We start from the raw sequence: 25,589 nt of genomic DNA, 5'->3' as shown, positions 1-25,589 counted from the left end.
GCAGGCCTCTGTCGAGGTCCAGGGCTGTCCTGGATTCAGGCTCTCACATTCAGCCCAGTTAGGTACTTTCTGAGTACACGGTAGCCACTCATGCCTGCTCTGAGACAGGGCTTTGCCACATGGGCCCCTCCTCTCCTCAGCCTGTGAGGAGGAGCGCGGGGCAGTGAGGCCAGGGAGGATGGGTGACTCACCAGTGTCCTTAGGCCACAGGGTGGGGATGGAGCCATGGAGGCAGCACCCTCCGCTTCCTCCTCTTCCTCTTCTCTGCTCAATGTGGGTCCCAGGGAGGATTCCAGGAGCCGCCACCACCACTGCCCCTGTACCCCCACCTCTGCCTGGTGTCTGGCAGTGGCAGCCACTGGATGTCTTTGAGGACATCAGATGCCATGGGGACAGTGGATTGCAGAGGAAGAGCAGATCGGGGTGCTGGGAGACACATCAGAGGCTGTTGTAAGTTCCCCCCGAGGCAGCCGCAGGGCCATTTCTGTGAGGAGGACCCACTGGGAGGGGCTGCCTGATTCCCAAGGCCGGAGCAGCATGGAGCCCTGGGGAGGGTGTCCAGAGCCAGAGCCGCACTGTCAGGGCCTCTCTGTGTTATAAAACACCAGGGCTTCAGTCTGGGTCCTGCTGCTTGCACAGAAAGCCAATCACTGTGACAGCAATGATTGCCAAGGAATAAGGCTTTAATTGGGTGCTGCGGTAGGGAAGATGGGAGCTCAGTCCCGAATCCATCTCTCTGACTTACTAAATCCGGGGTTTACACGGCAGGGAAGACATGGAACAATGTGGGATACACTAGGAATGAGGGGTCCTGAGTCTCATTATCTGCATATGGTGATCTGGTTGGTGAGTTATTCAGTAGTTCATTTGAGAGGCCTGAAGGTCCTTTCCTGAGGAAGGAACTCAGATAAATAGAAGTTTTAAGCCTTAAGAAGAATACATTTCTATGTTTATTTAAAAGAACAGTCTATGGGACTATTGGAAAGGTTTTTTTTTTGAGACGGAGTCTTGCTCTGCCACCCAGGCTGGAGTGCAGTGGCCGGATCTCAGCTCACTGCAAGCTCCGCCTCCCGGGTTTACGCCATTCTCCTGCCTCAGCCTCCCGAGTAGCTGGGACTACAGGCGCCCGCCTCATCGCCCGGCTAGTTTTTTGTATTTTTAAGTAGAGACAGGGTTTCACCGTATTAGCCAGGATGGTCTCGATCTCCTGACCTCGTGATCCGCCCGTCTCGGCCTCCCAAAGTGCTGGGATTACAGGCTTGAGCCACCGCGCCCGGCCTATTGGAAAGGTTTTAACCGATGCTCCTGGGCACTGGGGGGACCTTCACATCTGTAGCAGAACAACATTAAAGCAGATGAGATAACTGGGGTGGGAAAAGCACAGAAACTCGCCCATTCCAGGGGTCTCAGAGCCCTGGGTTCAGGGTCTGCCACTAACCCTTCGGGATGTATAACAGACAACTTCATCTCTCTGTGCCTAGGTTTTGTCATATGCAAAATTGAGACAATATTACACATATATGATAATACAGGGTTGATACAGAAGTTTTAGCAAAGAAGAGGGATGATTTTGACTGGATGGATAGTGTCTATCACCTGGTGGGGTGCTGTGTTCATGAGAGCTACAGAGTGAAGCCAGCCCAGGGTGACCATTCTGTCATTTGGCTCCCTAGGAGGGCCACTGCCTTCCCCCACCCCCGTTTTGGCTGTGGGTCTCCTTAGTTCGTGCCTGGCCATAGGTTCCCCCTTCTCAGGTTATGTCCAAGCTGACTAGGAAATCGGGAGCCAAGCCTAAAGGCCTTGAAGGATGTTCCCTTTCTAAGAAAACTATGGTCCTTCCAGAGAAGCCGAGGTCAGGGATAGGATCACAGCTGGAGCCAACAGGAAGTTCCATGTTTATTCCAGTTTAAAAAGTATTTTTAAAAAGAACAACCACCAGCACCCTACAGCAACTTTGAAAAAACGTTTCAAGTTTTCCCTTAATTCAGTCTTCCAAGTTAAATGAGCCTTTTTTCTTTGCATATAACCACCTGCTGGCTGGGCGCGGTGGCTCAAGCCTGTCATCCCAGCACTTTGGGAGGCCGAGACGGGCGGATCACGAGGTCAGGAGATCGAGACCATCCTGGCTAACACAGTGAAACCCCGTCTGTACTAGAAAATACAAAAAACTAGCCAGGCGAGGTGGTGGGTGCCTGTAGTCCCAGCTACTCGGGAGGCTGAGGCAGCAGAATGGCGTGAACCCTGGAGGCGGAGCTTGCAGTGAGCTGAGATCCGGCCACTGCACTCCAGCCTGGGCGACAGACTGAGACTCCGTCTCAAAAAAAAAAAAAAACCCTTCTGCCTTTATTTCTATGCACACAAAGATCCTGGCGTCGGCTTCACGGAATACAATTTTGCCGTGCTCTTCTCTCTGTACTTTATTGTTGCCATGATCAACAGTACTGTTGTTTCATTATGGTCATTCTTAAGGTTGTAGAATCTTCCATCCAGAGGATGTGTCATTTTTATTAGCCGTTTGCTGGGTATTTGGGTGACTTAGTTTTTCCACAAGTGTTAAGTCAAGCTGCAATGCAGATCACCTTCTACGTTTATCTTTACTTCTGTTGGATTTGGGGGGATAAATTCTCAGAAGAGCTATTAATGGGTCAAAGACTTGGAACATTCTTGTGACTCTTGGAACATATAGCAACTGCTATCTTTGGAAGAGCAGGCTCTGCCTCCATGCTGGGGAGACCAAGCCACATGGATCATCCCTGGGGCCCTGAGCAATCCTAGGCTGCTATGGGTGGCCTCTCTTCCCTGCATTCCTGTCCCCTGCTGTGGGACCCATTTGACAAGTCACCTGGATCCCAGCCTCCTTCCTTCCCCAGGAACACAAATGAAAGGATGTCATAGTCTTTAGCCAGGGCCCTGGAATGGTAATCAGGGATCTTCTGTGTGTGTATGAGCATTTTTCTAGAAGGTCCGTAGCTGGCATCACGCACTCATGAAAGGGGCCAGGATCCGGGAAAGGGTTTAGAATCTCTAAACTCTAAGGGCAAACAAGGTCAGCACCAATCGAGAGGCACCAACAAAGTGGGTATCAGTGAGGAGGGAGGAACAGGCACCCCTGGGCAGGGGCCAGGGGCTCTCTGGAGAGGTGACATGTGAGGTGGGTGTCGAAGGTGTGGGGAGGGAGGGATGTTCCACAGAGAGTGACGCCAGAAGCAGAGGACAGGGAGGGGTACCGAGAAGAGGAAACAGTCTAGCTCGTCTACCCTGAGGGGCCACAGGGAGAGCAGTGGGGGACAGGACCAAAAAGACAGGCCAGTGCCACGGTGAGGGGGACCGGGGTGCCACTGAGGGTGCTGGGCACCAGTGTGACACAGCTTAGAGGACATCCAGACACCACGCTGAAGGTGGACTGAATCAGAGGAGCCAGCCGGCACCAGGGAGACACATTCAGAGGCGGTTGCCAGAGGCCCTGAGGCTTGGGGGGTGGCGGGGGGAGGGCCCCTTCCTCCCGTGGGCCTTCGCCTCCCAGACCCTCCTTCTCCCTTCCCCTCTGTCAAGTTCCGCGTGTCCTTTCTTCCGCATGCACTGACGTCTTGTTTAAAACCCATCTTGTTACCAGAATGACTCCAGGTGGACTGTTGGCCTGCTTCACTTTTTGAGGCTGACTATAAGGTTTCCACAAACCACAGAGGGAATTCACAGCCTGAATTTACAACCATAGCTCCTTTCTTGTTCTTTAAGTTTGATATTCATTGATTTTCTGCTTTCAGAACTCGTAGGTGCTCTTAGCAAAGGTTATGGAAATATATAATGGAAAAAAATGGAAATTCCCGCGTCCCACCCCGAGAGAGAAGCTCATGGCTGCTTCACTCATGTGGCCCTTCCGAGGCTCCTGTTTTGGGCTCCAGGGCTGCCCTGGTTTTGTGCCTCTACCGCTACTTTTGTTCTGTATTGGTAGACAGTCTCAGAGATCCGAGCCATGCCAGGAGGAGGCAGGTGTGGGTCACCCCCGAGGAGGCTCAGCAGTGTCTGGAAGGGAACCAGTACTGTGGTCAGGGGCATGGAACTCCCACAGGACTGGATTGGACCCTCGGGTCCGCAAGGTTCCAAGGGAGCCTGGAGAGGATTTTCTGACGGGGCAGAGCTCTGAGGTAGACCCGGGGCGGCGGGGAGGGGAGGGGTGGGCAGGAAAGGCCTCTGTGGGCTGTGGCTGCAGAAGCCACTGCATGTAGGCTGGGAGGGAGGCCAGCACGGCGCTGTGATGTTCTTAAACCTCACGTTCTATGTCCCTCCCTGCCCACACACCTGACCGCACCTCCCCACACTCCTCACACATCTGCGCCCTCCTCCCCCAAGCAGCACCCTGAATGCATACGTGGCTGGGGGTGCTGAGACTCAAATGGAAGGCAGGACCCTTCCTTGTGTCCCCTTCGTTGTCCCACCTGCAGTAAGCAGAGCTCCTGAGGCCGGGCTGAACGACCCTGGCACATCTCACTGGCACTCAACCTAAAAACTTCTGGCCGACTTCAAAACCCAGAGGAACATTAGACCCTGTCTTTCTGAGCCACCTGCTGTCTCCACACCCTCAGTCACTCAGTCACACTTTCTATCATGTGACAGTAGGAACAGCTAGACTACGGTGAGCGCTTCCTGTGGGCCAGGCACTGTTCTAAGTGCGTGCCGGCAATGAATCGTGTCCTTTCTGCTTTCCTGCCTAGGAAACCAAGGCACAGGGAGGTTTAGTAACCTGCCTGGTAGCCACAGTGAGTGTGGGCAGGGCTAGGGGCTGAGCTAGGCCAGCACCCATGATCCTGACAGCTGCCTCCTCCTGCCCCGAGAGCCTCAAGCGCACCAGGACCGCACACTCCAGTGCGGGCTGGGATCCCAGGGATTACTGACCAGAGAAACCCAGCCCCAGCCCAGTGGGTACTGCCTCCCACCCGCCTCCTCCAGACTTCTCAGCTCTGCCTCCCCCTCAGGACTCCCAGCAGCTGTCTGCCTTAAGAGACAGCTCTCAAGAGTTGATAGGGCCCTATCTCTGGCTTTTCTTGAAAACCTTCCCAGAGGCTCATCTTTTCTGCAAGCCCAGAGCTTTTTTCCACAATGTCTGGTTAGTTAGGTTTCGAGATGGGTCCTCGGGTCCCACCGAGCTCTCCTCCCCCCATTTCTTTGCATTGGGCATCCTCTTGCCACACTCGACTGGCAGAGGGAGGGGAGTTGCCAAGCACCAAGGTTGCCCAGGTTGCTCTTCCTGGGCTGCAGGGCCCTGGGAGAACCAGATGCCACTTCTCGGGCTTAGGTGGAACCAGGGCAGGACGCCCTGGGCTTACTTTGGCTTCTCATTCCTGAGCTGTAATGCCACACTCGAGGTTAACAGTGAAGAGATATCGCTGTGGAAATGGAAGAATAAGAGTGTCTTAGTCCACATTCATGCTGCTGATAAAGACATACCCAAGATTGGGAGGAAAAAGCAGTTTAACTGGATTTACAGTTCCACATGGCTGGGGAGGCCTCGGAATCATGGTGGGAGGTGAAAGGCATTTCTTACATGGTGGCAACAAGAGGAAATGAGAAGCAAAAGCGGAAACTCCTAATACGCCCATCAGATCTCGTGAGACTTGTTCACTATCACGAGAATAGCACATGAAAGATTGGTCCCCATGATTCAGTGACTTCCCTCTGGGTCCCTCCCACAACATGTGAGAATTCTGGGAGATAGAATTCAAGTTGAGATTTGAGTGGGGACACAGCCAAACCATATCATTCCACCCCCGGCCCCTCCAAATCTCATGTCCTCACATTTCAAAACCAACCATACCTTCCCAATAGTCCCGCAAAGTCTTAACTCATTTCAGCATTAACCCAAAAATCCATAGTCCAAAGTCTCGTCTGAGACAAGGCAAGTCCCTTCTGCCTGTGAGCCTGTAAAATCAAAATCAAGTGGCCAGACATGGTGGCTCACGCCTGTAATGCCAGCACTTTGGGAGGCCGAGGCAAGTGCATCACCTGAGGTCAGGAGTTCGAGACCAGCCTGGCCAACATGGCAAAACCCTGTCTCTACTAAAAATACAAAAATTAGCCGCGCATGGTGGTGGGCGCCTGTAATCCCAGCTACTCAGGAGGCTGAGACAAGAGAATTGCTTGAACCGGGGAGGCAGAGGTTGCAGTGAGCTGAGATCACACCATGGCACTCCAGCCTGGGGGACAAGAGCGAGACTTTGTCTCAAAAAAAAAAAAAAAAAAAATCAAACACAAGCTAGTTACTTCTAGATACAATGGGGGTATAGATATTGGGTAAATACAGCCATTCCAAATGGGAGAAATTGGCCAGAACAAAGGCGTTACAGGCCCCATGCAAGTTCGAAATCCAGTGGGGCTTCTTTGGAGCTCAAATTTTAAAGCTCCAAAATGATCTGCTTTGACTCCAGTTCTCACACCCAGGTCACGCTGATGTAAGAGGTGGGTTCCTGTGGTCTTGGGCAGCTCTGCCCCTGTGGTCTTGCAGGATATAGCCTCCCTCACAGCTGCTTTCACAGGCTGGTGTTGAGTGCCTGCAGCTTTTCCAGGCGCATGGTGCAAGCTGTCAGTAGATCTACCATTCTGGGGTCTGAAGACGGTGGCCCTCTTCTCACAGCTCCACTGGGCAGTGCCACAGTAGGGACTCTATGTGGTGGCTCCGACTCCACATTTCCCTCCCACACTGCCCTAGCAGGGGTTCTCCATGAGGGCCTTGCCCTTGCAGCAAACTTTTCCTTGGGCATCTCCATATATCTTCTGAAATCTAGGCAGAGGTTCCCCAAATCTTAATTCTTGACTTCTGTGTGCCCACAGGCTCAACATCACGTGGAAGCTGCCAAGGCTTGGGGCTTGCACCCTCCGAAGCCACAACCCAAGCTCTGCATTGGCCCCTTTCGGTCATGGCTGGAGTGGCTGGGACACAGGGCACCAAGTCCCTAGGTTGCACACAGCACGGGCACCCTGGGCCTGGCCCACGAAAGTACTTTTTCCTCTTAAACCTCAGGGCCTGTGATGGGAGGGGCTGCTGCAAAGGTGCCTGCCGTAATTTTCCACATTTTCTTGGTGATTAACTTTCAGCTCTTCGTTACTTACACAATTTCTGCAGCCAGCTTGAATTCTCAGAAAATGAGTTTTCCTTTTCTATCGCATAGTCAGGCTGCAAATTTTCCAAATTTTTATGCTGTTTCCCTTTTAAAACCAATGTCATTAATAGCACCCAAGCCACGTTTTGAATGCTTTGCTGCTTAGAAATTTCTTCCACCAGATACCCTAAATCATCTCTCAAGTTCAAAGTTCCACAAATCTCTAGGGCAGGGGCAAAATGCCACCAGTCTCTTTGCTAAAACGTAACAGTCACCTTTACTCCAGTTCCCAACAAGTTCCTCATCTCCATCTGAGACCACCTCAGCCTGGACCTTATTGTTGATATCACTATCAGCTTTTTTGTCAAAGCCATTCACCAAGTCTCTGGGAGGCTCCAGACTTTCCCACAGTTTCCTGTCTTCTGAGCCCTCCAAACTGTTTCAACCTCTGCCTGTTACCCAGTTTCAAAGTCACTTCCACATTTTTGGGTATCTTTTCAGCAACGTGCCACTCTACTGGTACCAGTTTACTGTATTAGTTCATATTCATGCTGCTGATAAAGACATACCTGAGACTGGGAAGAAAAAGAGGTTTAATTGGACTTACAGTTCCACATGGCTGAGGAGGCCTCAGAATCATGGTGGGAGGTGAAAGGTACTTCTTACATGGTGGCAGCAAGAGAAAATGAGCAAAAAGCAAAAGTGGAAACTCCTGATAAACCCATCAGATCTCGTGAGACTTACTATCACGAGAATAGCACAGGAAAGACCGGCCCCTCGTGATTCAATTACCTCCCTCTGGGTCCCTCCCACAACACGTGGGAATTCTGGGAGATACGATTCGAGTTGAGATTTGGGTAGGGACACAGCCAAACCATATCAAAGAGCAAAACCACTGTAACCGCTTCAGGCAGGGGCCAGTGCCTGCCAGGCATGCTCACCTTGTCCTAATGGTGTGATTTCCTGTAAGAAAGGTGATAAATTCTCCCCATGAAGCTACAGAGTGCAGACGACGGGGACCTATAGCAGAGCTGATTCTCCCAAGGGAGGCCTCTGGTTTACCAGGTGCTGAGGGCCCGAGTACAACAGCAGACTCTGGGGACCACTTGGAGCTCCGCTCAGAGGAGTGGAATTGAGCCTTCACCACCTCCTCCTGCTCCAGAGCAGGCACATCTGACATGCAGGATGAGCTGACTTCTCTCGGGCCTCAGGGACCCCTGAACTCAGCAGAGCCAGAGCAGTGGGGCCTGCTTCCCTGCCCAGACCTTGTCAGGAGGCGAAGTCCCTGGTTGCTGCCCCTGTGACCTGGGATCTGCAGCCATCCAGTCAGGCCCTGATTGCTGAGGAGCAAGCCACTGGTTCTAGGTTTTCTGGCCACCCTGGACCCAGGGTGGTAAAGTCTGGGATCTGCACTCTAGATACAGAGCTCCTGGGCATCCTGAGTCCCTGCCCACGTGCTCCTCACCTTTCAGCACCCGACCCCATGGCAACACGGGCCTAGCCACCTGGAAGCCTTCCACCCTGAGGGTCAGTGGCCACCTGTCCTCCAGCCACATCTCTGCCCTCCAGTTCCCTGGCCTCTGCCTGTGCCTGCTGCGGTTTCATTGGTATCTTGACCCTTCTCTGGACACACTTTCTTTAGTTACGTCCCTGCCATGAGCCAGTTCTCATGTCCCTTGGCCTTTTACAGTTTCCATCTTGCAAAACCTCAACTTGAGGTTCTCCCCCAAGTGCCCCCCACCGTCCTTCACCAGACGCCATCATCACCGTCCTCCCCTCGGGGATGGGGGCAGTGCTGCCCTCTTGACCGGCTCCCTGCTGGGCCTCCCGCCCCTGGCTTTGCCTCTGCAGCACCACGTTCTGTCCCTGGTTTTCTCTCCCTACTGCTCATCCAACCCATGGTTTCCAGGGCAGACGGTTCAGCCCACTCTCCTGAGCGCTGCCTGCAGGTGCCCGCACAGAGGCCCCGCAGCGCCTCAGAACCAAACCCTGTCTTTGCCCTCACATCTGCCGCTCCTCCTCTGTTCCCCGTTCCAGAGACTGCTGCCACTCAAGCCACAGACCTCTTCTGACAAGAGCCACATAGTAAATACTTTTGGCTCTGTGGGCCACACGGTCTCTGTCGCCTCTACCCCACTCTGCCACTGGAGTGTTAAAACAGCCAGAGACAGTATATCAACCAATGAGCATGGCTGGGTGCCAGGAAAACTTGATGAAAACAGAGAGGATGGCTTGGGCAACGTGGCAAGACCCTGTCTCTAGAAAAAATGTAAAAATTAGCTGGGTGTGGTGATGCATGCCTGTACTCCAAGCTACTTGGGAGGTTGAGGTGGGAGGATCACTTGAGCCCGGGACATTGAGGCTGCAGTGAGCCATGTTTGTACCACTGCACGCCAGCCTGGGCAACAGAGCAAGACCCTGTATAAAAAAAGAAAGACAGCAGCAGTCAGATTGGGCCCACAGGCCACAGTTTGCTGACCCTGATCTAAACCACGCCTAGCTCTCAAGCCATATTTCTGTTTTTACCTCCATGGAAATCCCTGAAGGACCCTGGTACGCTTTGCGTGTGTCTGTGACTTGGTGTACATGGCTGCCTCCAACAGAAGTGCCCTCAGCATCGTGTCTTGGGCTCGGCCAAGGCTCCTTCAGGAAGGCCTCCTTGATGCCTCCTCCCCAGCCGACCTCGGTCCCTGCCTCTCTCTTGCGCAGTCCTCTGCTCTCTTTCTGGGCACAGAACTTGCCATGCTGCCCTGGGCATGCTTACCTGTGTCCCGGTGAGACCCTCCGCTCTCTGAGGTGGATGTTCTTGCTGGTTTTGTGTCACTGGCACCTTGTGTGGTGCCTGGTCTGCTGTCAGTCTTTGATCGGGTCAAAGCAGAATTTCGTGAGCAATGGCTCTGTGTAGCCATGGCGGGTGGCTGAGGTGACCCCACAGGGCTCCTACCGGGAGCACTCACGGGACAGCAGCCCACGCAGGACTGCTGCGCTTCTTGTGGCACGAGGATGCTGAGCACAGGGCCACGTTTAGGATGCTTCACTGCATTTCTGGCTCCCCTCAGTTGCTCTGAAGGGGCCATTGCCACCCTCAGCCTCGTCAGGGCCAGAAGCTGCCTGTCCCAGACCCCTGGCTGTTCCCGAGGCAGGTCCGTGAGGTCTCTCTGGAGGGCAGCGTGGTTCCCGGCTCATGTTTCTTGCCAGGATTGGGGCGTTTCTTCCAAGAAATATCTGAACTTGCCCCTCGCAGGCCCTACCATTGCCTCTGACCCCCTCCTGTCCCTCACAGGAGAACCTCATGCTTTCCATCCTGCCCAAGCACGTGGCTGACGAGATGCTGAAAGACATGAAGAAAGATGAGAGCCAGAAGGACCAGCAGCAGTTCAACACCATGTACATGTACCGCCATGAGAACGTCAGGTACGCCGGCCTGGGGTGCGGGCTCGGATGGCAGAGCAGGCCGTGGAGGGCTGCGTCTTTGCAGGACCCACTAGGCGCTGTGGGCTTCGTGAGGTTTTCCAGGGACTAGAAGCGAGGCTCCCCACGGCACTCATCAACCCGGCGGGAGAAGCTGCCGGCAGGTGTTTAAGCTACAGTGTGTTCTAGGCTGCCTGGTCCAACCCCATCATAGAACAGACATCACCCAGAGTGGGGAAGGGACTCCTGTGAGGTCACCCAGCTGTTCAGGGCCAGCACTGGGGCTAGAGCCCCGACCTCTGATTCTAGGAAGAAGGATGAGTTCAGCCCGGGCAGGAGTGGGCAGGGTGGGCTGGTCCCCAGGCACTACAGGGAGGGGTGCCTACAGGGGGAAGTCCACTAGGACAAGTGCAAGGTCAGAGCCCCGACTTTACCTGGAAGGGCCAGGGTCTCACTGCCCTGGAGGGGGCGAGGGAGGACCTTCTCCCACCCTGATCCTGGCTGCCCTGTGGGTTGGAGAGGGAGCGGGCACACCTCGCTGCCTGGAGCCTCACCCCCACGGTTCGTTCCTCATGCAGCATCCTCTTTGCCGACATCGTGGGCTTTACCCAGCTGTCTTCTGCCTGCAGTGCCCAGGAGCTCGTGAAGCTGCTCAACGAGCTCTTTGCCCGCTTTGACAAGCTGGCAGCTGTAAGTCCCTGGCCCCGCCTGGCTCTCCAGCAGGGCCTGCCCTCATGGCCTGTGCCTGGCCACCATCCCCGGCCCCATGATTTTCTCCCTCTGTCCTTTCCTCCTCTGCTTTCTTGGCCACTCCTCCCTCACTGATGAGGGGCTGGAGCATAGGCCAGGCCCTCCCCTTTCAGAAATACCACCAGCTGCGGATTAAGATCCTGGGTGACTGCTACTACTGCATCTGCGGCCTGCCTGACTACCGTGAGGACCACGCCGTCTGCTCCATCCTCATGGGGCTTGCCATGGTGGAAGCCATCTCGTAAGTGGGGTGCCTCTGGGAGGGAGGCTCCCAGAGCAAGGGCCCCAACCCTGGACCCAGGGAGAAGCAGGTCTTCTGTGCTGGCCACAGCCCCTGGCGGGGGGATCGGCTGGAGGCAAAGACTGGGCCCTGCTGGGACACAGTGCTGGTTGACGGGTGGCAAAGGCCCCTGCTCTGGAAGCTGGGATGTGGCTTACCTTCCTCACAGCCCAGGGGACCTGTAAGCCTCCCCCAGCCTGTAGGGCCCACTTTTCCAGCCTTAGTCCACGTATTCCCTTTTTGCTGGAAGTTGCAGTTGTGAAATTCCTCACACTTCCTCACACTTGCTAGGACCCCCACAGGTGCTCCCCATCTCTCCTCAGTGTTTTCTCACCATGACCCCCAAAGGCACTGCCCTCTCCATCTTGTGATGCAGTGACTGTAAGCCCCTGGCAGAGGGGCTCAGGGCTGGGGCTGGAGCCCACCCCAGCCTCTGTGCTCCAGCCTAGGCTGTGAGGGAGGCAGACTCTCGTGTGCTCACTGTCCCCACTGTTGCCCCTGCTCCAAGTGCGCTTGCAGCTCTCAGATGGGCAGTCCCTCTGGTTGACTTCCAGCCTCTGGGGAACCCGGGGTGACATCAGGCACCAACGCGGAAAGTGAAGCTCCTGCCAAGGCCCCTCCCCCATGGGATGGAGTCCTGGAAGTTGCCCGCCCTTTACCCTCTTCTCCGAGGGGGCAACTTTGCATTTTTACCATCTTCCAGGTTAAATCCCATCTAGTATTGCCCTGGAAAGAAAGCAGTGTTGGCTGGGTGCGGTGGCTTACGCCTGTAATCCCAGCACTTTGGGAGGCCAAGGCAGGCGGATCACCTGAGGTCTGGAGTTCGAGACCAGTCATGACCAACATGGAGAAACCCCGTCTCTACTAAAAATACAAAATTAGCCGGGTGTGGTGGCACATGCCTGTAGTCCCATCTACTCTGGAGGCTGAGGCAGAAGGGCTTTAACCCAGGAGGCAGAGGTTGCTGTGAGCCGAGATCGTGCCATTGCATTCCAGCGTGGGCAACAAGAGTGAAACTCCGTCTCAAAAAAAAAAAAAAAAAAAAAAGCAATGTGGCCTTTATCCCAGGGGCAGTAGTCCAGGAACTCTAGCATCCTCTCCCTTCCCTGTCAGACACATTCAGGCAAGGGACTGTTCACGGCTATTTTGTTCACCTCTATGTCTGCAGCACCTTGAACATGCCTGGCACATACTTGATGCTCAGTGAAATATTAACTGCATGAATGAATAAAAGAGTAATCGGCAGAAAGAAACTGGGGGCCCCTCGGGAAGTTGGGATAGGGAGGAGAGTCTCTTGGTGCCCTTGTCCTGCTGGCCTGTGATGACTGACTCTGGGCTGGCCCTGGCCTGCCTTACCCCCGACCCAACACCATGGGTTACTGGACTTCAGTGCAGGCGGAAAGCTGTGGGGACCTTACCAGGCCCCCTCTTGTGGAGGGGAAGAGGCCCACGATGAATTTCTTTTGCAGGCTGGCTGTCTTGTGAAGGCCACGCCCTGACCCTCCTTTCTGTGTGTCCATGGCAGGTATGTGCGGGAGAAGACCAAGACTGGGGTGGACATGCGTGTGGGGGTGCACACGGGCACCGTGCTGGGGGGCGTCCTGGGCCAGAAGCGCTGGCAGTACGATGTGTGGTCAACTGACGTCACTGTAGCCAACAAGATGGAGGCCGGCGGCATCCCTGGGTGAGTGCCCTTCCACGGGGGCAGGTGTGAGGACTGGGGAGGGGACCGGACCGTCCCCTCCATACCACAGGGCTGTGACCCTGATGAGGGACAGGGGGCCTCAGAGAAGGTCCCCCCACCACCCCGGAACAGCATTCCTCCTGTCCTGCGCCAGCCCTGGCTAAGGCCGTTCTGACCTGCCTTGGGGTGAAGCCTCTTTGGGCCTGATGTTAGATGTGTGTCCAGGCTTCTCCTGCCTGGACCCTGCAGTAGCCTGTTCTCCTTTACCCTTTACCCACTTAGGGGGCTGCCTCCCCTTTACCCACTTAGGGAGCTGCCCCAGCTCTCCTTATGCCAGCGCCCAGGTCTCCCCAAAGGGAGAGTAATTAGCAGTTGTCAGTGGCAGGCTCGGAGGCAGTGTTTTGCAGGTCGCAGTGCGATTACATGTCTTACTTGAGCTCCTTTATAGGATCAGTGAGTAATGGAGGCCCTGCCTTTAGCAGGGCCAGGCTGAGGGAGGATCAGCTCAGCTTTCCCCACCTGGGCCAGGCAGCTTCCTTCAGTGGCATTTAGGATTCTTGCCCTCAGTGGTGACTCCTCAGAAACGGGTTTTGTTTTCCCTTGGCAGCAGGGGTTGCAACTGAGAAATGTGCAAGGTGGGGGATAATTGGATCTTGTGGCTCACACTTGTAATCTCAGCCCTTTGGGAGGCTGAGGCGGGTAGATCACCTGGGGTCAAGAGTTTGAGACCAGCCTGACCAACACGAAGAAACTCCATCTCTACTAAAAATACAGAATTAGCCAGGCATGATGGTGTGCACCTATAATCCCAGCTACTCTGGAGGCTGAGGCAGGAGAATTGCTTAGAACCTGGAAGGCAGAGGTTGCAGTGAGCTGAGATCGCACCACTGCACTCCATCCTGGGCAACAGGGCAAGACTGTCTCAAAAAAAAAAAAAAAATCCTTATCACATTTGATCCACTTCACAGTGGATCAAAGATTGAAGAAAGATTGTACTCCTGTGTCGTGGATCCAACACTGAGGCTGAGATGGGAGTAGGTGCCACACGGCCCACACAACTAGTTAGTGGGCCACACAGCTAGTTAGTGGCAGATATTCCACTTGGCCCCTGCCTCCACTTGGCCTCTGCCCCACATGCCCGAGAGACACGGGGCCGAGCAGCAGCCAGTGCATCTGTGGTCCATGGACTGTCCCCGGGGGTTGTGAGGGCCACCTCTGGCCGGCGCTCAGGGCCTCTCTCTCTGCAATTCAGGCGCGTGCACATCTCCCAGAGCACCATGGACTGCCTGAAAGGGGAGTTTGATGTGGAACCAGGCGATGGGGGCAGCCGCTGTGATTACCTAGAAGAGAAGGGTATTGAAACCTACCTCATCATTGCCTCCAAGCCAGAGGTGAAGAAAACAGCCACCCAGAATGGCTTCAATGGCTCGGTGAGTTCCCCCCCCCACTCCCAGATTAGGGGGTTGGAGAGGAGGAGATTAAGGAAAGATGGCAGAAGAGTTGCAGGACCCAGTGGTGGCTGGCTGTGAGAGGTGAGTGGCAGGCTGGCACCCTTCCCGATGGATAGCTGGTTTCTGGGGCAGACGGCGAGTGTAATTCATGGCAAGTTGCAGTGGAGGTGACTGTAGCATATCCCAAGACCCCATCCAGAAGGGAGGCACTGGAGATGTGTCGGTGGCGCCCAGGAGAGCAGCTGGGCTGGAGCTCAGAGTCGCCTGCACGGAGGAAGTGAGTGAAGCCACCGGAGTGACACGGATGCTCAGGGAGAGGCTCACAGACGAGGCTGGCAGTGGGGTGACTGGTCATGGGGAAGGAGGACCAAGGCCAGGAAGGTTTCCTGAGTGGGAAATGAGGAAGGAATGAGATAGAAGTAATAGAGCAGGGGTGTCCAATCTTTTGGCTTCTCTGGGCCGCATTGGAAGAAGAACAATTGTCTTGGGCCAAACATCAAATACTGCGGGTTGAACGAGCTTGCAGCAGAGCATCCTATGGGCCTGCCCTCTGGCCTGGTCTTCGTGTGGGGCCCCCGGAATATCTACAGACCTGAAGCAGTCAGCAGCTTCCCCAGGCCTGTCCATCAACCCCCAAACACCTCCTGTCAGTCTGATTAGAAACCAACAGCAGCTGTTGCAGAAATGGATCCCTTTACCATCCCCTACTGAATCTGGAGGTTGTTTTATTTTTTGTAATCTCTCATGTCAAAACCGTTTCCTCCAGTATGAGAGTCCATCTAACCAGACTTGGAATTAAGGAGCGTGGTGGCTGTCAGGGAAATCGCGTCATCTGAGACTGCTCAATGGCTGAGGCTTTGCCTAATTATGGCTAAAGCAAAGCCCACTCTGGTGAGGCTGCAGGAGCGATGGCTGATAGACTCCCTGTTGATTCTAACCTCGATGTCGGTCTCATCCAGTGTCATTTTAAAGGCCTTCTCTTGGGATACAACTCCCAGATTTGTATCTCCAGCCCCAGTGGCTTTCCTGTACTCAACATTACAGCCACTTGTATGCCTCCATTTGTACATATAATAGGCATCTTTTTTTTTTTTTATGAACAAGTGTAACTCTTTATTAAGATAGAATTGTTCTTATTCAAGAAATATATGAAAATGGTTAAGTACAATTAAATGGCTCCATAAGTCTTACAATGAAAACAACAGTCCTGCCAGTTGTTCTTTCCAGAGGCAAACACTTTTCATTCTCTTAGTTTTTCCTTCTGTTAGTTACCTTCATGGGTTTTTCCAAATTGTTATTTTTTTAGTTTTCAAGTGAATGCATATATTAATACATAAAATTTTAAAAAGCCTCTTCAGTTTATAATGCATCCTAACAGTCCCCTGCCCCATCCCTCCTCATTCTCCAGAGCAATGACTTTTAACTCCTCCAGCAATGTCTTCTGTTTTTTTCCTCATATAACTACTTAGTCGTTTCTTGATTATTTTATACATTATATAGTGATTTCTGGATATGACAGGTGAGGATTTAGCTCTTACACCATCACTGTCTTTACTTCCTCCCATATTGTCCCAAAGTGGTTACCATATTTAGGGGCTAAGCAGTCACCACATCATTATGACTGTGTATGTATTGCTCCTTGTTGAGAAAAACAGCGTATTATGCTCTTCCTATCCTGTACTTCTTTCTGCCCTAGAATTAATGATTGCCTAACCAACCCTTTCCCCTTATTTTTTTTACTTTTGCTTGATCTTCAATGAACTTCTTTCCAAATGCCCCAAATCTGGCAATAACTTATTATTTTTAAGAGAAGGGATCTCACTAAGGTAGCCAGGCTGGTCTGGAACTCTTGGCTCAAGCCATCCTCTTGCTGAGCCTCCTGACTAGCTGGGACTACAGGCATGGGCCATTCCACCCAGCTAACCTACTAATATTTTTACTGTTTTTAAAGTCAGCTCCATAGCTGGAATATTGCCTGTGTTGCATCTTATTTGCTGGATCTATGTCATTCTCTGGTTTGTGTACTCCTTCACTTTGCTGGAGTATTTTCTCCAACAGCTTCCCAAAAAAGGGTACATAGAGGTAACCCCTGAGTCTTTGCTTGTCTAAAAATGCATTTTACCTTCACCCTTGATTATTTGGGTGAATATAGATTTATCCGTTGAAAATAACTTTCTAGAATTCTGAAGGCATGGTTCCATTGTTTTCAGATTCCTTTTCAAGACAAGGTCTCTTCTGTCACCCAGGCTGGAGTGCAGTGGCACAATTATGACTCACTGCAGCCTTGAACTCATGGGCTCAACTGATCCTTCCATCTCAGCTCCCTGAGTAGATGGGAATACAGGTGTGTGCCACAATGCCCAGCTAATTTTTGTGTTTTTTGCAGAGATGGGGCTTTGCCATGTTGCCCAAGCTGGTCTCAAGTGATCCACCTGCCTTGGCCTCCCAAAGTGCTAGGATTACAGGTGTGAGCCACTGTGCCCAGCTAGTTTTTCTTTTATTCTCTCTCCACTTCCTTCATTTCTCAAAGGCATCTCAAACTCAGTGGGCCCAAAACCAAAGTCAAACTCCATCGGAATATCCTGCTACTTACAACTTTAAAATATATCTTAAATCACAATTTCTTACTACATGCAACCCTTTGGTTCAAGCAACCATCATCCCTCACTTGAACTTAGAATTGGTTTTCCTGCTTCTGTATTTTTTTAAATTATAGAATATTTCAAATACCCGTCTCTACTAAAAAATACAAAAAACTAGCCGGGCGACGTGGCGGGCGCCTGTAGTCCCAGCTGCTTGGGAGGCTGAGGCAGGAGAATGGCGTAAACCCAGGAGGCGGAGCTTGCAGTGAGCTGAGACCCGGCCACGGCACTCCAGCCTGGGCAGCAGAGTGAGACTCCGTCTCAAAAAAAAAAAAAAAAGAATATTTCAAATAAACCATGTGTGGTTTTATTCTTTTTACTACATAAAAAGAATGAAGATGTGCCAGGTGTGGTGGCTCATGCCCGTAATCTCAGCACTTTGGGAAGCTGAGGTGGGCGAATCACTTGAGGTCAGGAGTTTGAGACCAGCCTTACCAACATGGTGAAATCCCGTCTCTACTAAAAATACAAAATACAAGAATTTATCCGGGCATGGTGGCGTGCACTTAGTCCTAGCTACTTGGGAGCCTGAGGCAGGAGAATTGCTTGAATTTGGGAAGGTGGAGGTTGTAGTGAGCTGAGATTGCACCACTGCACTAAAAAAAAAATTGTATTATTTATATATATATATATATATATATATATATATGAAGCGCTTATATACTTAAACATGGAATTGCTTGAAGTGTTTGGCATTTGCTGTTCCCGTGCATGCCAGCAGCTTCTTACTGCAAACACCTGGGACTTACTATAAAGCAGCTGGAGTACGTTCTGCCCACACACAGGACAGGGAGCTGACAACCAAGGAGAGAGGGGAATCAATACTCCAGTTTTCTCCCCTCCATTTCCCTGTATCTCAGCAGTATGGAGCTTGTTACCAGTGAGAACCTGCTTGCTGACTTTAAACTGGTTTTCTTACCTTCTCAGTTCAGTTTTTCCATAACTCAACTGATGGTTTCTGGTATGACCTAGCAAATAAACTGCTTTCACTGAAATTTCAGTCTTGGAATCTACTTTGGGTTCCCCAATCTACGACAGAAACACACTCATTTTCCCATCACTGGACTTCCAGGTTGTTTTCAATTTTTCACTGTTACAAACAAGGCTGCAACATTTATCTACAAACCTCTGGATATACACATAGGAAGCTTTTGGTATTTCCACTAGTGAAACTGCTCAGTTGAAGGGTATGTGGATCTTCATCTTTAATAAATATTACCAACATTTGAAAAGCCCAACAATGTCAAGGACTGGCAAGGGTGTCACATGTGATGGGTGTGGAAAGGCAGCTCACTGTAGCAAGTGCTGGGGACTCAGTCGGGGTCTTGGAGAAGCACTTATTTATAGCAAGAATGTTTCATAAATGGTATCTGATAGAGTCAAGAGTAGTGGGGAATAAAAACAAGTGGCTTAGAAATAATTATAGATCTAAAGTCAACAAAATACTTTTTTTCTAATGTAAAAATACATACTTTTTTTAGAGGGAGGGAGAACAACTTAAACCAGAAAACACCTTCATATTAATCATTCTTCTCATATACTTCAAATTTGTACTTAATGCCTTTCTCCTCTTGGACATCAGATAGAACACCTGGGTATTCTGGTAGAAGTTTATATTTCTCCAAATCAATTTCTGGAAGAAAGGTGTCACTTTCAAAATCTTGCATGATCCTTGTCACAAATAGTTTAAGATGGCCTGGGTGATTCATGGCTTCCTTATAAACAGAACTGCCACCAACTATCCAAATCATGTCTACTTTATTTGCTAATTCTGGTTGTTCAGTAAGTTTTAAGGCATCATCCAGACTTCTGGCAAGAAAATGAGCTCCTTGTGGAGGTTCCTTGAGTTCTCTGCTGAGAACTAAATTAATTCTACCCTTTAAAGGTCGATTCTTCTCAGGAATGGAGAACCAAGTCTTCTTACCCATAATCACCAGATTCTGTTTACCTTCTACTGAAGAGGTTGTGGTCATTCTCTGGAAATATCTGAATTCATTCCTGAGCGGCGGCCAGGGCAGGTCGCCGTTCTTGCCGATGCCCATGTTCTGGGACACAGCGACAATGCAGTTTAGCGAACGAACCATGACAGCAGCTGGAGCACCTCCGAGCCTGCTCATTAAAACAATGCGCGGTCAAGATTGGCGTGAAATTGTGATAATAGGCATCTTAAATGCCACCTGTCCAAAGCTCCTGCCTGCCTTCCCACTCCAAAACCTGCTCTCGGTCTTCCCATCTCAGTTAATGGCAGTTCCATCCTTTTATTAATAATTGCTCAGACCAAAAAGTTTGAAGTCATCCTTGACGCCTCACTTTGCAATCCACAAGCAAGTTCCGTGGCCTCCGATCGCTCTCTAATCCCACCACTGCCTTCCACACACTTGTCACTTCCAGCCCTGTCTGTGCCACTTATTCCACGCCCGGATCATGGCTGAGCTCTCCTTTCCTCTAGGCCCTGCCCAATGGAGCACCAGCTTCCTCAAAGTCCAGCTCCCCTGCCCTCATTGAGACCAAGGAGCCCAACGGGAGTGCCCACAGCAGCGGGTCCACGTCGGAGAAACCCGAGGAGCAGGATGCCCAGGTATGTGCAGGGCTCAGGGCAGGGGGTCACTGAGGGGCCAGATGCGGGCAGACACCAGGAAGCAATACATTCCTGCAGCAGGAGTCCTGTGCTGGGGAGACCTGGCCACCACCCAGGACCTCCTCCTGCTTAGCATTGTAACCATGGGCAGGTCACCCCTCCAGCCCCACAAAACCCTACTGTCTCCTCATCAGTTACATGTTGGGGTGACCTGGAATCCTGTAGATTTGAGATCAGTGAGGACCTCCATGGAAAATTCTATAGGATCTGAGACAATTTTGGAAGTGAGATTTCAGACCTGGGCTCACCCCTCTGGCTAGGTTCAAACCCAACAAGTTCCATGCAAGACGGGATATTTCCGCAGCCCCCAAAGGTGAGGAATTAGCATGCTGTTCCAGAGTGCAGGCTGCCTCTTGGGCCAGAACTGGTCCCTGACTGCAGGGCGCCTGGAGCATATTTCCTGATGGAGGTCAGTGCTGCAGAGATGGGGTGTCTGCCCTGCCGAGGCTGCCAGGCTCACCGTGTGAGGGGGACAGGAGAGCTGGCCCTGGTGCCATTAGAGCAGATGCTGTAGAACAAGATGGTAGACGGGGCTTAGGGTAAATTAGGTTTTTCTCAAGTCCCCCAACATTCAGCAAGTTTTCCTTATTGCAGTTTTCTTGATAGAAAGTGGAGGTACAGACTCAAGGCACTCACTAGCGAGGAGGACACAGATATAGCTTTAGCAGCCTGTGATTTTTCGGGCCCTGACCCTTAGCCAGGCCCACGCTGCTCCCGGATCTGCTTCAGGAACAGGTTCCTGCTGCTGCCACAGACCATCCATGTGATTTTACAGAAGAGGAAGATGTGGCTGGGGAAACATTATCTGGGGTCAAACTGTCAACCAGTGGCACACCTGTGCTGATGCTTAAGACCAGGGAGTCTTTTTTTTTTTTTTTTTTTTTAGATGGAGTCATGCTCTGTTGCCCAGGCTGGAGTGCAGTGGCATGATCTTGGCTCACTGCAACCTCCGCCTCCTGGGTTCAAGTGATTCTCCTGCCTCAGCCTCCCGAGTAGCTGGGATTACAGGCGTGCACCACCATGCCTGGCTGATTTTTGTATTTTTAGTAAAGACAGGGTTTTACTGTATTGGCCAGTCTGGTCTCAAACTCCTGACCTCGTGATCCACCTCAGCCTCCCAGAGTGCTGGGATGACAGGCGTGAGTCACTGCGCCCGGCCCCAGGGCGTCTTGACTGTGGCTCCCAGATGCACTGTTGAACCCGTTCAGACAGCTCTCAGCTATTGAGCGTGCCAGTCTGAGTGACTGTTTAGACTGATGGCTGTGTCATCACAGCCAGGATTCCTGTTTTTGGAGTTGATACTTTTTCCTTGGAACTGGGAATAAAATGGTAGTGGGTGCCCAGCTCCACCTACCCGCCACCCCTTGTCAGCCCTCTAGTGATGAGAACATTCTTTTCTCTCCCATCACTTTCCCCCTCAGATCTTCCTTTCCACATGAGCCAGATGGGAGTTCCTTTAATAGTTCCCTGAAGTCCTAGAGTTGGGAGCCATGCATGTCCCCAGGGTGCCGATGTATATGGCCCCCACATCTACACAGCAGGAAGTGCCAGGACTGTCCCAACCCGGCAGCTGTCTCGATCACAGGTCTCCTACTCAGGAGCCAGGGGCTGCTCCCTACAATGCTGTCATTCGCGACCCTCCCTGCAGAGCTCTGGTGGGGCCCAGGGAGCCAAGAAGGCCTGGAGCATTGGGTGTAGACCCAGGCCACATGGAGCCACACGGGAGCATGGGGAAGACTTCCCGGAAAGGGACTTGAGAGCTGGAGGGATTGGTCCTCTGAGATGCCCTCTTTGGTTCCTTTCCTCCTCCACCTCCGTCTTTCTCAGCTCCTCCCCGCCACTCGGTCCCGTCTCCCCCACTCACGCTGCCTCCCTGGCTCACAGGCCGACAACCCCTCATTCCCCAACCCGCGCCGGAGGCTGCGCCTGCAGGACCTGGCTGACCGAGTGGTGGACGCCTCCGAAGACGAGCACGAGCTCAACCAGCTGCTCAACGAGGCCCTGCTTGAGCGAGAGTCTGCCCAAGTGTAAGCGCCACCCGGAGGCGTCCAGGCCCACCGCTCCTCCCGGGCCCTGACAAGGGATTCAGGAAACCGGGCATCCCAAATACGGTCCCCCTGCTAGGCCGAGGCAGGTGTGGCATTTGGGATTCATGGGGCTTGTTCCCACTGCAGAGTAAAGAAGAGAAACACCTTCCTCCTGTCCATGCGGTTCATGGACCCTGAGATGGAAACCCGCTACTCGGTGGAGAAGGAGAAGCAGAGTGGGGCTGCCTTCAGCTGCTCCTGCGTCGTCCTGCTCTGCACGGCTCTGGTTGAGATACTCATCGACCCCTGGTGAGGGAGGGGAGGGCCCCAAGTTTCCTCGGCTGCGGCGGTGCGGGGAGGCAGGTGTCTCAGCGGGAGCCTGACACTGGGGGGCAAGCCTTGTCTCTGCTCCCTGACCCCCACTGGGACGGCCCCACGGGCTCCAAGAGTGCTAGGTGGTACCCTGGGCTTCCTTCCTGTATGTTGCCCCAGGTTTTGGAGCAGTCCTAGCGTCAGAATGGGGATCTGGCCAGGATCAGAAAGCTGGAGACCTTGGCTGGATGGGCCCACAGTGATTCTTGGGACAAAGATGGGGACACTGCATCCGCCTCAGTCACCAAGGCTGACCTGGCCCCTTTCTTGGCTCATCTTGATAAAGATAGATTTTAGGCTCTGGGCACAGACTGACCCCTCTCGAACACAGCAGCAGGCCCTCCAGGGCAAGGTGGGCCTCCTGGAGTCCCCAGCTGGTGAAGCCCTGTCTGAGGGTGATGACCACTCTCTCGTTCTCCCTTTCTCCCCTCGGCCAATCGGGGATTCCCCGTCACAGAGGATTACTCCTGACAAAGTGTAATCCTGCTGGGAGCCTTGGGCTCGGTCACACCATCTAAGATTGTGGGGTGTGACCATGTGCAGGCCACTGCAGGCTCCGGCACCATCTGTTTCCTCATCTGTGAAATGAGAACAACCCCTGCCCCAGCTGACACTCAGGACTGTGGTGAGGCTCAAATTCACTGATTCCATGAGTATTGATTGGTTGTCTGCTTCATGTCTGGCGATCAGGGGCTGGGGCCATGGCAGTGATGCGGCATACAGAAACACCTGCTCTCGTGAAAACTGGGTTCTGGTAGGGGAAGCTATAGGCATAAGCAATTAAACAATTAAAATGCGCATCCCTGCAGGAGTAAGTATTGCAGATCCAGGGCAGGCAAGGAAGGAAGTGGGTATGCTGCCCGGGGGCTTGGCTTTGTTTGCATTTTGATGTGGGATGATCAGAGCAGGCCTTGCTGGCAGGGTAATATTTCAGTAATGACCGGAAGCAGGTGAGGGGCGAGGCTCTGCTATCTGGGGGACACCTGCTTCGGATAGAGGTGCTGAGGCTGGAGTGGCCTGGCCCCTGGAGGCACGGTGAGGAGGCATTGCAGCGGGAACAGGGGCCACTGGAAGAGTAGCAGGAGTCCAGCTCAGAGACGTGGGGCCTCAGACGCCACCGCAGGGCGCCAGCTTCCACTCTTAACACAGGAGGCTGCGGAACAAGAGAGCAAAGGAGTCCCTCGTTGTGACATATGCCCGGAGAGGCTCACTTCTGCTGAGAACAGTGCTTAGTGAGCACAGCAGGAGCAGTGAGACCAGAGGAGACCAGATAGTGACCCAGACAAGCCACTGTGGCAACCAGGCCAGGCCGAGGAGAGAGGAGGATTAGTGGTTGGATTCTGAATTTTCTGGATTGACGGATGGATGCTGAATGTATTTTGGAGACAGAACTGACAGGATTTGCCAGCAGATTGGTTGTGGGGCGTGAGTGTGGAGTTGAGGACGTCTCCTGGGCTTCTGATCTGAGCAACTGGCAGGACGGGGGTGCCGTTAACCAAGATGGGGACGAGGTGGCAAGACGAAAGGGCAGACGCAAAGATCAGGAGTTCGGTTTGGGACGCGTGAAGTTTTTAATGCCCACAAGCCAAGGAGGCCAGAGTCCATGATCTGGAGTTCAGAGGGCGGGTGGGGTTGGAGACGTGAACCTGGCGTCGCCAGCATGCAGGCTGTGCGGTAACATGAGACTCGCTGAGCTCAAGGCAGTGTGTCCAGATGCAGGGACGGAAAAGTACCACCAGGGACTCAAGAAACCAAGTGAGAAAAGTGTCTCAAGGAGGGGTGAGAGGTGACTGAAAATGGGACGTGGATTTAGCTACCAGGAGGCTTCTGGGGCTCTTGGCAAGGGCACCTTCCAGGGAGGGGTTAAATGGGGATGGGTGTGAGCAGAGGGTATGGAGAGCAGGTTTCCGGGAGTCGTCCAGTTAAGGTGGATGTGTTAAGAGTGTGTCCCCTGTGAAGCTGGGGGCGGCTGCCATAGGCGGACTCTTAGCAGCCCCCAGCAGCGAGGGACCGATGCTGCTCCGTGCTCTGTCCCTTTAGCACAGCGACATGGCAGGGGCGCATTCCTAAGATCCCTGCCCAACTTTATCCTGGGCTGTGCCCAGGCCACCTGTGAGTCGTTCCCTCTCTGGGAAATGTCCCAGGCAGCAGCTGCAGCTGGAGAGTGGCCTGCTCCCAGGCCAGCACTCAGCTGGCGGCCCCTCTCATCAGGGCCTTTGTCCTGTTCTGCATGGCAGGCAGCAGCAATGCCCTGGCACCGCGTGGAGCTGTACAGGCACAGGCATGGACTCGTGCTGTGCTGAGGGGCCTCCCCATCCCCTGCCCCCTGTCCCCTGTCCCCGTCCCTTCCTCTCCTAGCCCCTCACCCCATCTCACTGTCCCCTCTGGCCCCTCCCAATTGTCTTCTCGCTGTCACAGGCTAATGACAAACTATGTGACCTTCGTGGTGGGGGAGACTCTGCTCCTCATCCTGACCATCTGCTCCCTGGCTGCCATCTTTCCCCGGGTAAGAGGCACTTTTCTGCTGAGCTTGGAAGCCTCGAAGTGAGTGGCACTCCCTGTAAAACTGGGTGGTGATGGAGTTATTCTTGCGTCAAATCCTGACAGACAGACTCTCTTCTCTTAGGACGGTCCAGGCACTTGCCCATCCATTCATTCACCATCAGCAGAGCACTCCCTCTGGCTGGGCCACCAGGCCGGGGCTGGGCCATAGTGGACTGTGGCAGGCCGTGGCTGGCCGATGGCGGGCCTTGGTTGGGCCGTGGCTGGGCTGTGGCAGGCTGTGGCGCCGCAGCACACATGAGTATGGCAGAGTCTGAGTAAAGAGGAACCTGGGTAGAGAAGCAGTTGGGCGGCCGGCTGGAAGGTGGGTTGGCCCTGACTGTGAAGGCCCTTAGAAGCCAGACTAAAAGGATTAAAACTTTATCCCATACGGCACTGGGGTACCAAGCAGAGGTTTTTTTTATCAGAATGACAAAGGTAAAGCAGTGTTTAGGAACATGAATCTCACAGGTGACTCGCCAGGTCACTTGGAGCCAGGACAGGCAGGAGCAGCTGACCAGAGACGAGCAGCCCTGAAAACGGTTCTGTGCCCTGGTCTCGCCTCGTCCCCGCACGTGCTGTGGAGAGGGCTGCGCCCTGGAAGCTGTGCTGTTGCACAGGCACATGGAGGAGGTCCGACACAGCGCCAGAACTCCCACGCCCTCTTCTCCGCTCTGCCCCTGTCAGCTGTCGGGCGAC

The 25,589-nt window shown here is 53.1% G+C and overlaps 2 protein-coding genes across 6 annotated transcripts in view; one reads left to right on the top strand and one right to left on the bottom strand.

Annotated features, from left to right (window-relative positions):
• ADCY3 (adenylate cyclase 3) overlaps window positions 1–25,589 on the top strand; it is a 110,413-nt gene that overhangs the window by 73,389 nt on the left and 11,435 nt on the right. For all 5 annotated transcript variants that reach the window (XM_033176441.1, XM_033176442.1, XM_033176439.1 and 2 more), the window contains 9 exons: window positions 10,378–10,508; window positions 11,084–11,195; window positions 11,369–11,496; window positions 13,061–13,219; window positions 14,472–14,649; window positions 19,762–19,890; window positions 21,835–21,977; window positions 22,125–22,286; window positions 24,768–24,855. In XM_033176441.1, coding sequence (XP_033032332.1) covers window positions 10,378–10,508; window positions 11,084–11,195; window positions 11,369–11,496; window positions 13,061–13,219; window positions 14,472–14,649; window positions 19,762–19,890; window positions 21,835–21,977; window positions 22,125–22,286; window positions 24,768–24,855 — 1,230 coding nt within the window. The remainder of the gene's footprint in view (window positions 1–10,377; window positions 10,509–11,083; window positions 11,196–11,368; window positions 11,497–13,060; window positions 13,220–14,471; window positions 14,650–19,761; window positions 19,891–21,834; window positions 21,978–22,124; window positions 22,287–24,767; window positions 24,856–25,589) is intronic.
• Window positions 18,493–19,460, bottom strand: LOC117062668 (dihydrofolate reductase). The gene is made up of 2 exons (XM_033176444.1): window positions 18,785–19,460; window positions 18,493–18,682 (listed from the first exon to the last, which is right to left on the bottom strand). The coding sequence occupies exon 1, from the start codon at window positions 19,427–19,429 to the stop codon at window positions 18,833–18,835; it is 597 nt and encodes a 198-aa protein (XP_033032335.1). The 5' UTR covers window positions 19,430–19,460; the 3' UTR covers window positions 18,493–18,682; window positions 18,785–18,832.

The sequence above is a fragment of the Trachypithecus francoisi genome, unplaced genomic scaffold (assembly GCF_009764315.1).
Source record: "Trachypithecus francoisi isolate TF-2019V2 unplaced genomic scaffold, Tfra_2.0 Lachesis_group17, whole genome shotgun sequence".
NCBI lineage: Eukaryota > Metazoa > Chordata > Mammalia > Primates > Cercopithecidae > Trachypithecus > Trachypithecus francoisi.
The sequence above is the reverse complement of the archived record's forward strand: the minus strand, read 5'-3'. Positions and strand labels throughout refer to the sequence as shown.